The 14,665-nt window shown below is 39.4% G+C and overlaps 1 protein-coding gene across 8 annotated transcripts in view; it reads right to left on the minus strand.

The window, feature by feature from the left end:
- Positions 1 to 14,665, minus strand: part of LOC125053671 (dystrophin, isoforms A/C/F/G/H-like) — a 358,079-nt gene that overhangs the window by 328,725 nt on the left and 14,689 nt on the right. For 5 of the 8 annotated variants that reach the window (XM_047655156.1, XM_047655155.1, XM_047655157.1 and 2 more), the window contains 12 exons: positions 13,641 to 14,381; positions 13,424 to 13,566; positions 12,302 to 12,795; positions 11,762 to 11,903; positions 11,040 to 11,420; positions 10,634 to 10,822; positions 8,763 to 9,383; positions 7,133 to 8,185; positions 6,845 to 6,970; positions 6,536 to 6,727; positions 5,527 to 6,396; positions 5,009 to 5,275 (listed from right to left, as the gene is read on the minus strand). In XM_047655156.1, the coding sequence (XP_047511112.1) occupies positions 5,009 to 5,275; positions 5,527 to 6,396; positions 6,536 to 6,727; positions 6,845 to 6,970; positions 7,133 to 8,185; positions 8,763 to 9,383; positions 10,634 to 10,822; positions 11,040 to 11,420; positions 11,762 to 11,903; positions 12,302 to 12,795; positions 13,424 to 13,566; positions 13,641 to 14,381 (5,219 nt within the window). The remainder of the gene's footprint in view (positions 1 to 5,008; positions 5,276 to 5,526; positions 6,397 to 6,535; positions 6,728 to 6,844; positions 6,971 to 7,132; positions 8,186 to 8,762; positions 9,384 to 10,633; positions 10,823 to 11,039; positions 11,421 to 11,761; positions 11,904 to 12,301; positions 12,796 to 13,423; positions 13,567 to 13,640; positions 14,382 to 14,665) is intronic. The other 3 variants (XM_047655161.1, XM_047655162.1, XM_047655163.1) reach the window with 3 other exon arrangements.

Consider the following 14,665-nt stretch of genomic DNA (forward strand, 5'->3'; position numbering starts at 1 on the left):
AATTCCTAATTTAGGCTGAAAATGGTAATGAACAAAAAATACTGGTATTATTGTGAAAAAGCATGGGTTGCTCGATAGACGAAAAATATGGCACAGAGCGCCCCACTATTATTTATTTTTTATTTTTTAGTTTATTTTTTTCATTTTTTTTTCGGATTATTGCATTGTCATCGATCTTTGACAGGTGCGCGAAGTTTGAATTAAATCTGTCCGTTAAAAGTGGGTCAAAATCGAGTCCGAAGGAGTCGGTCACATTCATACATACATACATACATACAGGTGAAGCTAATATAAAGCGTGTAAAAATATACCTCGAAACGATTTCTAATTTTAAAAATATTCTACGTAAATTCCACCTTCTGAAATCTAATACTATAATTACGATATACAGTTGCTGTTTAATCAAGCATTTTTATTTAAAAAAGCACTGCCAATGTTCATATCATCCCGTGTATTTTTAAATCGTCAGAATGTTTTCCTCAGGAAAATATGGCAATTACAGTACGAGCCAGACACTATAACACTTTACGAAACCGATCTAACTGTACCTTAGAGATCACTAAACAATTCGTGAATGTATATTTTAAAATATATAATTCATGATTAGTGTTATTGCTAAAACAAAATTTATGCAATATTTCGTTTGTATGACAATTTGTTAATCTAGCCGTTTTCAAGTCAACATTAACATAAACAATTAATTAATTTTGCTATCAAATTTTGTATAAATAATAAATCTTTAGTCTGTATACACAATATTTTTCCTAGAGTTTTAAAACTTTCTTCTTTTCATTTTGTTTTTATAAAGTAAAGGATTTTTTTTTATTCGTGTTACTTTGAAATACGAACTAACATTAGTGGAATAAACATTAGATTTAGTTAAAAAAATATTTTTTTGACACATAATGTAAGCATTGATTTGAAATAACCACAATAAATTGGAATGTCTTCCTGTGTTTTTTAAACACTAAAGCGTTGACCAACGGACCACAACTGTTATTATAATTTAAAATTCTCATTTTAGTGATAATACCACAAAACTGTCATTCAAAGCACATTAGTAATTTACCGTCCCGCCCCGTCTGGCGGGGGCAGGGCTCTCTTCCGGCGGCGACGACCATTTACATAGCAATTACTATTTCGCAGCTTTACACCTTTACGTACAACCAACGGAGTAATTACAAAGCTGATAAATACGTTTCACTATTTGATTGCAACAATTAAAGAGAAAATTACATTGTGATGATATTACTAATATAATAATAAAAGACCTGCTAGCTCATCTAATTAGACGACTGGCATGAAGGGATAAAACGAGTATTAAGAATGTCACAGCACAAAATCACCTGCAACATGAGCATACCCCACATACACACCTTCACGTACACACCCTCACTTTTACACCATCATACTTCACAGCTTAATTAGGTATTACTAAGTTAAATGTATTGAATAATTTTTTTTTTCCCTTTTGTAAATGTTTGAACCTTTTTGTTAATATTTATTCCATCTTTGGCTATATTTTTAGTGTAATTGTTTGTTTTTATATATATTTTTGTTACCTGTAGGATTACGAAATAAATAAATAAATAATTGCATAAAAAGTTATTTTTTTTAAATATAAATCCCGATACACAATTACCAATAACAATTTTAACTAGTAGGAATTGTACAATTTAATTTAAAAACCAGGTGGTGCTACATCTATTTAAGTCTGGACCTTAAGTTTTTGTAACTGTTCAATGATACATTTTTAATAACAGCCAAGTAGCCTTCTGCGCTAATACATAAATAAACATACCCTAATAAATAAAATGTCGGTGTCGTTATAGTACGAGTATTCTAGACAGACTCGGGCGGTATAGTGAGGGTCGTTGAGACGCCCTAACGATAGTGCAACCTGTGACAGCCGCATTCCAAAACGACCTTTGTTTTACATCGAAGATTTATTCTTTAGATTGTTATCGCTTGACAAATATCTTGTCAACTGTATGCTAACAATGAAATTATAACCTACCTATACTAATAATTAGCACAATAATATTCTCTCGGACGGTAAAGGGGGATAAAATTGGGCATGCCTTAGACCAAAAAGTTTACGGCGTGTGTCAGCACAGGAGGCTACTTGACTATTAAAAAAAATATCATAGAAAAAAATATATATAAGGCCCAGACTTAAATAGATGTAGCGCCACCTGGTTTTACAATTAAATTGTACAATTCATTCCAGTTATTGGTAATTGTGTAATTAGTACCTGGATTTATATTATTTTTAAAAATGGCCGTGCACGTACTTAGTTTTATTTATTTATTTTGTAATCCTACAGCTAAAAAAAAATGTATATATAAATAAACAATAACACTAAAAATATAGCCAAATAATTCCATTACATAATATTTACAAAAAAAATCAAACATTTACAAAAGGGAAAAAACAATCTACCTACTTGCCTATTAGATTGACAAATTATCATGAAACAGATACAAATATCTGAGGCTCAGAACTTCAAAAGGTTGTACTGATAATGACATATTTTTTTATTTTTTATTTTGGAGCCATATTAAAGTAGAGTAACGCGGTAATCTCTGAATCGCACCCTGAGATGCAATACAAATTGGCTTTACGAGTATATGTAAATGAGCCAATGAATATTTTAATAAATTTAATACGTGTAGTGATTTCATAAAAGTTAATACTGAATTTAATGGTTAAACATGAGCACATGAAACCGTAATAGACGATATTAGAATAACGTCATCAGGCTCCCTTAAAAAACATTATTATTTTTCGCCATTTAAGTTTTTTTATGTAAGAACATCGTGAAAATATTAAACAAAATTTACAGAGACAAATAAAACGTGACCAATTTTTAATTACTTTCTTTTGATCCATTAGTTTTGTCTTAATAATTATACGTCTTATGTATTTTCGCACTCCGTGCTCTCTCTTATCTTATCTTACAGTGTAATTTTAATGTAATTTTTTTTTGTTTAATTTATTGTAATTTTTTTAATGTAATTTTCTTACAGTGTTTGCCTGAAAGAGATCGCTCGAAAGCGATAAGGCCGCCAGTTGCCCTCCTTTTTATTTAATTATGTCAATTGTATTATATTTATGTTCGTTCGACGAAGTGTTAATAAATAATTATTATACACTAAAAAACCTTAATCGTTTTATTAATAATCGTTAATATATATCGAGACACAAACATAATGAATCTAAAACAACTTTATATTTATCACACATGTACCTATTCTTATAAAAAAAATTATAACAAGTTCTCTCCACACTAGTTTAGCTTTCTCCAAACCGCCACGTGTACGAAGTATGCGTCGAACGAGTTATCTTGCATTACCTAAAGTACGTACGAACTACGGCAAAAAAAATGTTTACCTACGAAGGCGCACAGCTGTATAATAAATTACCCACAGATAAAAAAAATATTACTTCTATCAATTCATTCAAATCGAAGCTAAGTGAATATGTTAAACAAAATTACTTTTAAATTAATTTCTTATTACTTACTTTTAATTCATACTTCTTTGTTTACTTTTATTTTTTTAATTTATTGCATGTACGGCTATATTTTATTGTGATTATTATAAGAACGACTACAATGTTATGTTATCTAGAGTATTATTCTCATGTAAGTGACATTTTTTGTCTTTTTTGAGAAATAAAGTCTTTAAACCTAAACCTAATCGTTTAAATCGTGGATCGCCTTCCTACATATGAGCCCTGCGAGCTGTTGATGTTTTGTCCTAATCACTCTCGTGACACATTACTAATAAATAAAGGTGACAAAACATCACTTAAACCTTCAGACATTCGCTTATAAGACCGAAACGTTTATTTACCGGACGGCCAATTGCTTCCCGAAGCAAAATAAAAGTGACATTGACACGAACGACTCCGATCAAACAAATATGACCCTTATTACGTGACATTAACATTCAATTTGGAACTCTTAGTTAAAGGGGAAATTTTGCTTATTTCCCCAACACAGGATTCATAGTCTGGCAAAACGCCAAAGTTCATGCATATCATGTTAGTTCTATAACTTGAACTACGTTAGTTTTCAGTTTCTTCAGTGATTTCGTATATTTAGTCGAATGTTTGCCAATTTTCCGTCATCAAGAAACAATTATTATTCTAATAAATGTTAAGATTATTGCAATCGCATTTATATGTGTAAATATTTTTGAGTTTTTCGTATTTTATTTGAAACTAGACCCAGCAAACGTTGTTTTGCTATGCATGTTATTGCTAGGAAATATTTTTTTAGTTAAATAAATATAACTATCTAATATAATAAAAAATAGGGGTTGACCGTAGAGGGGTGTTGTATGTATTTTTGTATGCTGTATCATAAAAAATAAAATTTTGTTAATCCAACATTTATGGGGATGTAAAACAGTCGAGCCATTTCGAAAGAGTTTACAAAACAAACAACGTGGCATGAGATTTTATATAGTAGTAGATTTATGTTCGAAAAAAAATACGTATACCATAACTTGATTGAGCCGAGTTTAGAATCGCTTTACGAAAACATTACAATTAGAAAACTTCATAGCATATCATTGTTTTATATACATATACGACCTATAGGAATAATTAAATATTATATCTATATAATGAATAAATGTTTTTTTTTTATTATATATATATATATATATGTATAATCATCTGCAAATATAATCATTTATAATTGCAGATGTTCTCGATTTTTTTAAATTTATGTCCAAAAAATGTACTTATCACCATAAACTGATTGAGCCGAGTTTTACGAATTTATGTTAGAAATTTTTAGTCCAATTCCATAGCATTGCTATTTTTATTGATAATATATATACGACCTATGAGAATAATAAATGAAATAAATTTAAAAAAATCTACCTTATGATTTATTGCGCTGCTTATATAAATTATGAATTATTATTTATTTGTGGTTGAATTTCATTGCCCGAAGAGATTTTTTAAATATAAATATTTAAAAAAAATACTTACTTTGACTAGCGTAAGGCGCACCGCAAGACTAGTACGGTCGGCAGGATTAGCGGCAGTTGTAAGCAGCAAGTCCCTAGAGGCGAGCAGTGCTCGGCGTGCAGCCGGAAGTCTGCGGGCAGCAGCAGCACGAGTGGCGGCAGACGCTGCGCGATCACGCAGCGCCTCTAACTGCTCAAGCACGTCACGGGCAAGCGCGCCGCTGCAGGCGCGAACGACGCTTCGTCCCGCCTCTGCTGTTTCGGCGGCTGATTGCACTACTTCTGCCGCCTAAGAATAATATGACTTAGCAACGAAACAAAACAAAAATGCTGTATTTAAAAAAAAAGTATTCCATTCTAAAATACGAAAATTTCTAACAAAGGTTGTGAGAAGTATTGATTGAATAGAAAGTAATTAGCCGCTTAATATAAGTTTCGTATTAAATTTATACCTTCAGTGTACAAACACTGCGTGCAAGATGCACCTCCGAGTTTAAGAATTAAGTAAAGGGAATAGCAGCAATTAATCAGTATTTTTACCTGGTCGTCTAAGCGGCGCAAGGCGTCCGAGTCCTGCGGCACATCATCCAACTCCCGCTCTATGGCATCGAGGCGGTCACCGGCGGCTTCCAACGCCCCATATAGTTGCGCCCACCGAGCCTGGCATCGCGTCCATAACTCGCGCCGCCGATCGTTCGCCTCCCCTAGCGCACCCCACTCGGTTTTCAGCTTTTCCGCCACACGCCGCACCCTCTCTCCGCCACCTCGTCGTGCCGCTCCTTCTGCTTCCTGTGCGGCTATGCCAGCTTCCGCCACTAACGACTTTACTCTCTCGAGAGCGTCCTCCTGCAGCGGGAACTCGTCGAAGTCCCGCCCGCCAAGCGGAGGTGCGCGCAAGGCCGCCCGCGCCGTTGCCACGAGCGCTCGAGCGCGGTTCAAACGAGTGACTGCCTCGCCCCCGTCGCCGTGATCGCCCTTTTTGTCCTTACGACGGGCGGCGTCGAGATCGTCTCTCGCGGTACAAAACGAGGCACCGAGATCGGCAGCGATGCGCTCCGGGAAGGCGACGCGTTGAGCCCGCAGGTCACGCACGAGATCCTGTACGCGCTCATAATCATTTTCGGCATCGGCGAGGTCGTCGAGGCGTGGACGGCGCAGCCATGCACGTAGACGATCGAGAGTGGTGGCTAACTCCCGGCAGTCGTCTTCAGCACGCAAAGCAGCGGCGCGCTTGAGCTCGATCTCGGCGCTGACGAGAGCCCAGCGATCTCGTAGACGGTCGAGTACGTGCGCCCGGACGTGTTCGGCGAGCGCGGGACGTTCACGGGCTTGCTCATATACAAGGCTGTCACCGCGCGATATGAGCGCCACAGCGTCTGGGGCAATTGCCCCCATTTGATTCTTCAAAATCTACAAACAAGATATGACTCATAAACGCGTGTTATAAAAAACCAATGTTTGCTACATTGGTTTTTTATGTACAATGTTTGCTACATAAACGAGGAGCAAAAAAGGTGTCTGGAGACAAAAAGTAGTGGCACAAACTGACCTCGAGCCGCTTGGCTGGATCTCGCTCACTAGAAACGGCACCAAGCGTCAGCAGTAATACGCTTAGTCGCCGCGCCATGCGCTGCGCCGCCACTTCAAACTGTTGCACGTCATCTCCTTCCCCATTTTCGTCATCCTCCACACCATTTCTGACTACGCTGCTTTGAAGAGATGTTTCGCTCTTCTCTGACAACTAAAAATGTTTTGCTATTAGAAAGTGGGTTGAAGTTACGGTTATATTTTTAGGTTATTAGGTGAATGATTGGACGGTGCCCTCTGATAAATGCGATGGCTAGTGGAGACAGAATACCTGCGAGTAGTGTGTGGGGTCTTTGGGAGAGACGGCAACTACGCAGGCGGGTGGTCGTTCCTCTTTCAAAGGAGTGGATGTCGCAGTAGGCCGCTGCTCCTCTAGGTCCTCGCCGTTAAAACGCACCTGAAATAGTGTCCCGCTCCTTGTCATCATAACCATAACCTATTTCTACTTTTATACATTTAAAAAATATCAATGCGAACACGTAAGTTTAACTTCAAGAGTTTATATAAACAACTTCCACTTCTTCATAAAATATGCAAGTCTGTCGACGGTAGGCATTACCTGTTGCATGTCCTCTACTTCGGAGTAGATGACATCGTCAGCAGGTCCCTCGTTCGAAAGGCTTGCGGTAGCGGACGGCTCCGGTAAGGCTGCCTGCTCCTTCGGCACTTCGTCCAGGATTAGATATTCATTCACTTCATCTCTCATCAAATTCTTTACCGCCTCCTTTTGCCGCAAAACGAGGTCATACAGCAAAGGACATTCTCGCGCTTCCGACTCGTCCATCGGCGTGGGAGGAGGAGTTTCCATGGAAACGTCGTTGTCGTTGTCGGGAATCAAGTCTGGAACTTCGTTTACGGTAACAGTCTTTTTCTTCTCTTCACTACCGCTTCTGTGTTTCAAGATGCCTAGTGTAGGCTTCATACGCTCATTTAACTTTGTGACTTCAATGACGAATGTTTTGGGCTCCGACCCTAAGTCGAGCTGAGGTGACCTGGCATCCTCGTCATCGTCGTCGTCTCCCTCAGTATCATCAACAATCTCGACAGTGTCGACTGTCTGCGGAATGAATTCAACCACAGTTTCAACGGTGTCCGAAATGTACGCCTCCATTGGCTCAATGGGACTAACGGTAGATTTTACAATTTCGTGTTCTTTTACTTCGACGACTCGGCAGGAGTCTTTTGAGTTTTTCGTTTCGATTGCTGGTTTCGCTTCGATTTTATTCTTAGAAATTTGAGAAAATAGATCGCTGTCTTTGAGCAGATTAAACGTACTGCTATCTTGTTTGGGGGTGCTAGGAGTAGTCGGCAGGGAACTCACTGCATAATTTTCTTCGATAGAGTCGGCTGACATGACGCTAGTGATGCTCGTAGACATAGGGCTGTCGTCTTTCTTACTCTTTCTCTCCATAGAAGATCCACGACTTCTATTTCCGGCTTCTTGAACCTCTTTTTTAATCGGCATTGGACTTTTTAACGCGAGCGGTATTTTAGATCGTTTATATTCGGGGCGTTCAGTGTCGGGCGAATTGACCGGACTCTCTAAGCGTCTCTTAATAGTGTCAGTTATATTTTCGTACGCAACGAGAGCGGCCTCGTTAGATTGTTCAGCCTGCAACAAACTGGCCACTTAGTGCTTCGAGTTAATGTTAGGCCTGGTTATGTACATGTTAGTCGGTCCCGTCGGGTGAGGTAATGGTATTAGCGTGATCCCAAAGCGTCAATCTGTTCGATGAGTTTGAAGGAAGCATGATCCCAATTGAAGTCGATGTGAATGATTTTTATGCCGTGATACAAAAAGCTTTTTTACCACACACCACCAACACCAATTCGATTATTTACAAACATCTATAAACACATCACTCGCAGTCTCATCACAAGGTGATTTAAAAGGTAACACGTATCGATCATTAATAATTTAGTATGTTACACGGTTAAGGTCACACACTGGATGAAAAATCACACAATATCATAAATACGCGAATCATAGCAGTGCTGTTGTGTATACACAGTGAATGGAACAATCAAAGCGGGTGCGTCAACCGCTAACCAGTCGTCAGATTATACACTACAACCGAAATGAGAAAACATATTTACACTTGGAGTGAAATGAAACGAATCCCTTAAGAAATTTGCCGCATCTGTAAAGTAAAGATGATTACGACCCCACATTAAAAATGGTAGCTTACCGTAATTTTCTCCATAACTTTCGCCCATTGGTCGCGGAGCGTATCGTCACCTATGGATTCTACCTCTGCAACCCTCGGCCGCAAGTCGGCTACGATCATCGCCAAGCGCGAGGCGGGTACCCCATTGGCAAGGTCACGCTCGACGTCTGCCAGGCGGCGACGCAACTCTTCGGCGGTGAATGATGCAGCACGAGGCTTGCGCAACTGCAACCAACGCTCGTTGACGTCATCTATCTGAGCACGCAGCGTTACCAGGCGTGCAGGCTCACAAAGCGCGGCGAAATGTCGGAAATTGTCATTGAGCTTGTTCCGCACGGCCTCCATGCGCGACATCTCGAGCTCTAGGGTCTGGGGCCCAACGGCAGGGGCCAGACCGCGCAGCCATGAACCTAAAGCCTGCAGGTCGTTCTGCATCTCTCGCGCCGTGAGCAACGCACCCTCTAGCCGCGATTTAGCCTCGGTCACGTGCGCACCCAACTTGTTGTATAGCTCCTTAAGGCCGTCGATTTTCTTCGAGAAGTCTTGAGGTTCGGCCACGGTTTTCTCCTCGACCATTTTTCGACCCGTCTTAATTACGGTTTCCACTTCAGATTTGATCTCACTGAGAGTCCTATAAAATCTCTGAAATAAAAATGTGAAATCAGCCCCTTCTCTTGGTGTTTATCTTGAAATGAAATAGAGGTAGAACTCAACTCACTAGCCATTTGGAAAAAACGAGAAAGACAACTATGATCGAATAGAAGGTATCAGCGATCATGGCGGCGACAGTACACAAGGCGCCCGAATCTGACCCCGCATCACTGAGCTGTGATCCACATAAACGACAATCGTCATGTGGGAATTTTATAGAGTAATTATGTAAATTCTATATACCATTTGTTTATATAACATCGTACACTTTTGCGATTACATTTAACTAATATGTTCATTTAACTAACGTTTAATATTTTTATTGTCATCATTTTAAATACATTATTCTAATAAATTGATGCACTTGATTTTTTTTATTATTCCAATAGAAATTCAACAACGCGACGCCACTTCTATTTCTCATAAAGTTTCAAAAATTAAAAAAGTAATGTTAAATAAAACACAATATATAATGTCTATAGTAACGTCACATCATATTCCACACGCGAAGAAGCGATAGATGCAGGACGTGCAGTGCTCTGTCAGCCGCAACGGGTTCAACTTAACAATTGCTATTGAACTTTAAATCGATTGTGCTATGTACTCCGTTGGACGTGTTCGACGGCTATTTATTAACTGACGTCAGCCGACATACTAACCACTGGCGTAAGCCGCTTACGGAACTAAATCCCACCTCGATACTACTTTATTCAATTAATAAGAAATGTATATCACTACAGGAGTATCCTTTCAATATAACCTATTTCTTATTTCAATGTAATCTCAATTTTTCCAAGTAATTGAAGTTGCACAACATAAGTTTAAACTATATATATATATATATAATATATTTCAGAGAAATAATCGTGCATCTCATAAATCTCAATCGGAACAGTGAATGTTTTTATCAGGGCCTAAACCTAAGCCCGTATAAGAATTTCATCGATTCCAATAAAATAAAATTTCGCATGCCCTAGAACTTTAGACAAGTACAGCTGCAAGGGCAACTGTCAAAGGTATCAGAACTCCTTAACAATTATTACACTATCTATTAATCAATAAACTTGTGTAAAGTAGAATAAACTTTAACACAAGACGAAATCCGGCTCGAAGGACTAAAATGTACGGTTCCTAAAATATGCTTTAAATTATATATTTTAAACACTCGCGTACAACGGGTTAGTGCTAAAAAAGGCAGTTGTAAAATTAAACAGCAAAAGAAAAAAGGGCTTAGTACTAACCAGGCAGGTCCTAAGCTGGGCTCGCACGGCATCAGGATCTGCGCTAGCCAACGTTAGCTGTGTGACATCTCTTTGCACGTCACGCAGACGGGCTACTGCTGCCTCTAACCGAGACTCTATCTCCCCATCTCCACTGATCATGTCTGAACCAGTAGTCTTCAGCTCTTCTTCGACTTCATCCAATTTACTCTGTTTAAAATTAATTTATTATTTTTTGCCTCCGTGTTTGCAGTAAGTATAAAATGCCTACAAATATGAGATAGGACTTAGGAATTCAAACAAATGTTCATGAGGCTAATAACTATCGCATTGTATCTATCACGTTTTAATCGGGTAAAATACTTCAAAGTGTTAATAAAAGGCAAAACTAATCAGTTATAATTGGATAATTACTAAATAAGAGTACCTGAGCAAGCTGCAGCTGGTCACGAAGGCGGTCTGCTGCCTCGATATTACCAACAGCCCGGTAAGCTCGCTCATGATCCCTAACAGCGGCTAACGCAGCACGCTGGGCGGGGAGATCTGCAGCACTTCGTCCAGGGTCACGCAACCATTGCTGCAGAGCATCCAACGCTAGTTGACTTCGCGCTGCCTCCCCTGCTGCCGCCTCCAACTCTTTAGTTCGCTCTTCTGCTGCGCGCTGCAATGTCGTCCATCGTGCTGTAATAGTGTCCAACTCGTGCTGGATCCAGCCCGGCATGATGTGCGCCTCGATCAATTGTCGCCCGATAGCTTCTATGCGCTCCACGCGTTCTGTACTTCGGTTCGCCATGTAATTCTCCAATTCCTATAGAAAGGGCGGGTTAAGTGAGAGTTGAATAGGTACTACAAAGGTTTTTGAAGTTATACTTCTTTTGGCGCGTTAGGGAAAAATTATGAGAGAATTTTTTTACGATGCGCGCGTAACGGTACAAAAAACCGACACCCTGAAGTTTAGTCAACAAGGCTAAGGCTAAAGTCAACATTTTAGTTTTTTCTATTGTTAGTGTCGTTTTTTCTACAAACGTAGAATAATTTTTTTTTAAGATTTTAATCTTTTTACGTAGAGTATAACTTCTAAAACGTGTACACAGACGTTTGTTATATAGAAAAGGTTGAGGTAAATGAAAATATTGGGAAGGTACTTACATAGAGCTCGTCGGAGATTTCCTCTGCATCAGCGCGAGCTGGGGAAGTACGTAACCTACGTTGTAGGCCGTCGAGCCAGGCTGTTTGCTGCGCCAGCCAGGCACGGAGCTCACCAGACTCATGCCAAGCTTCCGCTAATACTCTGACAAAAGAAAGTTAAATTAAAATAATGAGTCAAATTAAAATAATGAGTTAAATTAAAAATATTAATTATAAAAAGTTCAGAACGATGTAACATAAAATCCGACTAAAAGGTCAGAAATGAAGAATACCAGTATTTGTTTCTTTATTTACAGAAACCCACCAACATACAAATACTACCCATATCATATTATGTATATACATATATCAATAAAGCAAAGATAATAGTTTATATAAACTAAGTACCGAGTTGTTACTAATAAAAAATTAAAAGTATAATTACTCTTAATTTTATAATTTATATAATGATAAATATAATTGAAATAGCAGACGAGGTAACAAAAATCTGAACCGTAAAATAAAACAGCAAACACTAAACATAACAAAAGATGTACTTACTTGTATCGTTCGTAGATGGCGTGCGTGCCGCGCGTCCATAGCGCGTTTAGGTGCGTAAGGCGACGAGCGAGTGCGCTCCCTCCACCTGCCAACAGTAGGTCATTCCCGGCCTCGTTAAGGTCACGGAATTCGTCGGTGCGATCGTCACATTTATCCTTAAGCGCCTGGAAACGCGCCTTCATCTGGTACAGCTCCCCAGAGTCACGGATGGCGCACTCATCTTCAGCGGGAATCTCTTCTTCCAGCTGCTGAATCCACCGTTCCATGTCGTCAATTCGCCGAAAGGCGTTCTCGGTCCTCTCTAGGCCGCGACGCAAGGCCTCGTTGTATTGGAATGACTTTGAAGTGACTTCATGGAATCGGGTCACCAACAGCTTCACGTCGGCCGTGATTGATTTCGCAAACGCGTCGTCACAGTCTTCTAGTATCGTGTTCTTCGCGGTCTCGATGCTGTCCAATTTCGTCTTATAATTTGATTTCTCTTCGTCGAGATTCTGAAAAATATTTATTATAGCTATATGGCTAGAGTCTAGCTAATGAAAGAAGATAATTGCATTATTTGAAAACTTTCGAATGACAACACAGAATGTCATTGTATTTCTTAGGTTAGTATGATTTATTGCCTTGATACTTCATGCAATTACTCATTTTAATTTCTATTATATATTTTTTCGGAATAGTTAACAGGTATAATAGCCTAAACTTTGTTTTATTTGATAGAATATTTAGTTTCTTTCGCAGGATGTGATTATTCCGAATAAAGTTGTGTTTTATAATAAATATAGTTTTAGTTTTCCATGCAATGCTAGTAATTTTAAGTTGCAATAGTAAAAGACTGAATACGTTTAGTATTTAATTTAATAGAAATACAGTTACTATCAATGTAAAAAATAATAAAATAAAATCAAGTATCAAGTAAGTTTAATCCACAAAACTTTTAGGGATATACTATTGTTTTGCCGCGCTTTTTCTCTATACTCTTTCATTAGCCAGACTCTAGGTGATAAGTTGTTGGTCCAATGCCATTTTTGTGTTATGATGGGTAAGTGTTAAATTATATGTTTTTATTTTAAGGTTTTTACTATTAGTATGTGTATGTATGTCGTATTAAAATTAAAGTACATTGCTTTTGATGAGCAGGGCTTCGAGAGCGGCGGTGTCGCCTAGAGGCGGCGTCGGGGCTTCATCGACAAATGTCTGGACACGCTGAACCCACGATGACACCTCACTCAAATCTGCTTGTAGACCGGCCACCAGTTCTATACCTGAAAGCGACCCACATGATAATTAAGGTTCTTCAAAAGCAATTAATTAGGTATATCGGCTAAATCTGGTTTACCTTTTTCTAATTTTTGTATTTTTTGAGCCAAAATTGTCTTGGAGTCGGTGAACCTCGTGACCAAATTCTCGAGGCTGCTTCTCAGGTTCAGCTCCTCCACGCTACCCCGCTCGTAGAGTTTTTTCTCTTTGACGACTTTGTCATAGGAAGACTGGATGTCCTCGAACTCCCTCTCCAACCGTCTCAAACCCCCCAATTTCTTCTCCATCTCCTCTTTGGTCGAAATGATGGCGTGTTCGGCTATAATTTGGCCCTCCATATCTCGTATTTTCCTTTGAACCGTTTTATGCTCGTCTTCGTCGTTATCGAGAGTCCTCTTGTTGAGCGCCAGCTTCACCTCGACCTCTCGCCGGCCGAGGAAGGTCAACATTTCGTGGAACTCGTCGTTTATTCGTTTCGTGTCGGCTTCGATGTCGTCTTTGTGGTCCTGCGGGATGGGCTTCGTCAGGAGGATGATGGAGTGCGCGTTGAGCTCCTCGAGTTTGGGCTGCAGCTGACGCAGGAGCCTCGCGCGATTGCGCGTGTGCACGAGTAGCGTGCCGCAGGGCGATTCGGATGCGGCGCGATCTCGCCAAGCTCGCACTTCGGAAATCGACGTCCGAATGCCGCGGGCCGAATCCCGCCACGCCTCTTCGTCCTCGCGCAAATTCACCGCGTTGCGCACCTCAGTCAGAGAGCGCCGGATACCTTCCCATCGCCGACGCAGCGACTCAATGCTTTCCGCGTGCTTCTGCGCCTCCTCTGCGAAAAAAGTCAACATTAGGATACAAGGGTCTACGTCTGGTGTAATAATATTTATCCTTTCTATGTAATCCTAGAGTTACTAGAACTAAAAGTCTATGCGTATCTACGGCCCGGTTATTTGCGTTTTTATTGGTCCATTGAATAGGCTATCCATCCATACAATTAAATTACTAATGTCAATGAAAATATTAATATATTTTTCAACAATCTTCTCGTCGTTATTTTATGTATTACGCTCTAATTGACGTTCAAGTTTCTATTTAGTTTTAGATTTTTACTGT

The sequence above is a fragment of the Pieris napi genome, chromosome 11, assembly GCF_905475465.1.
Source record: "Pieris napi chromosome 11, ilPieNapi1.2, whole genome shotgun sequence".
In the NCBI taxonomy this organism is placed as follows: Eukaryota; Metazoa; Arthropoda; class Insecta; order Lepidoptera; family Pieridae; genus Pieris; species Pieris napi.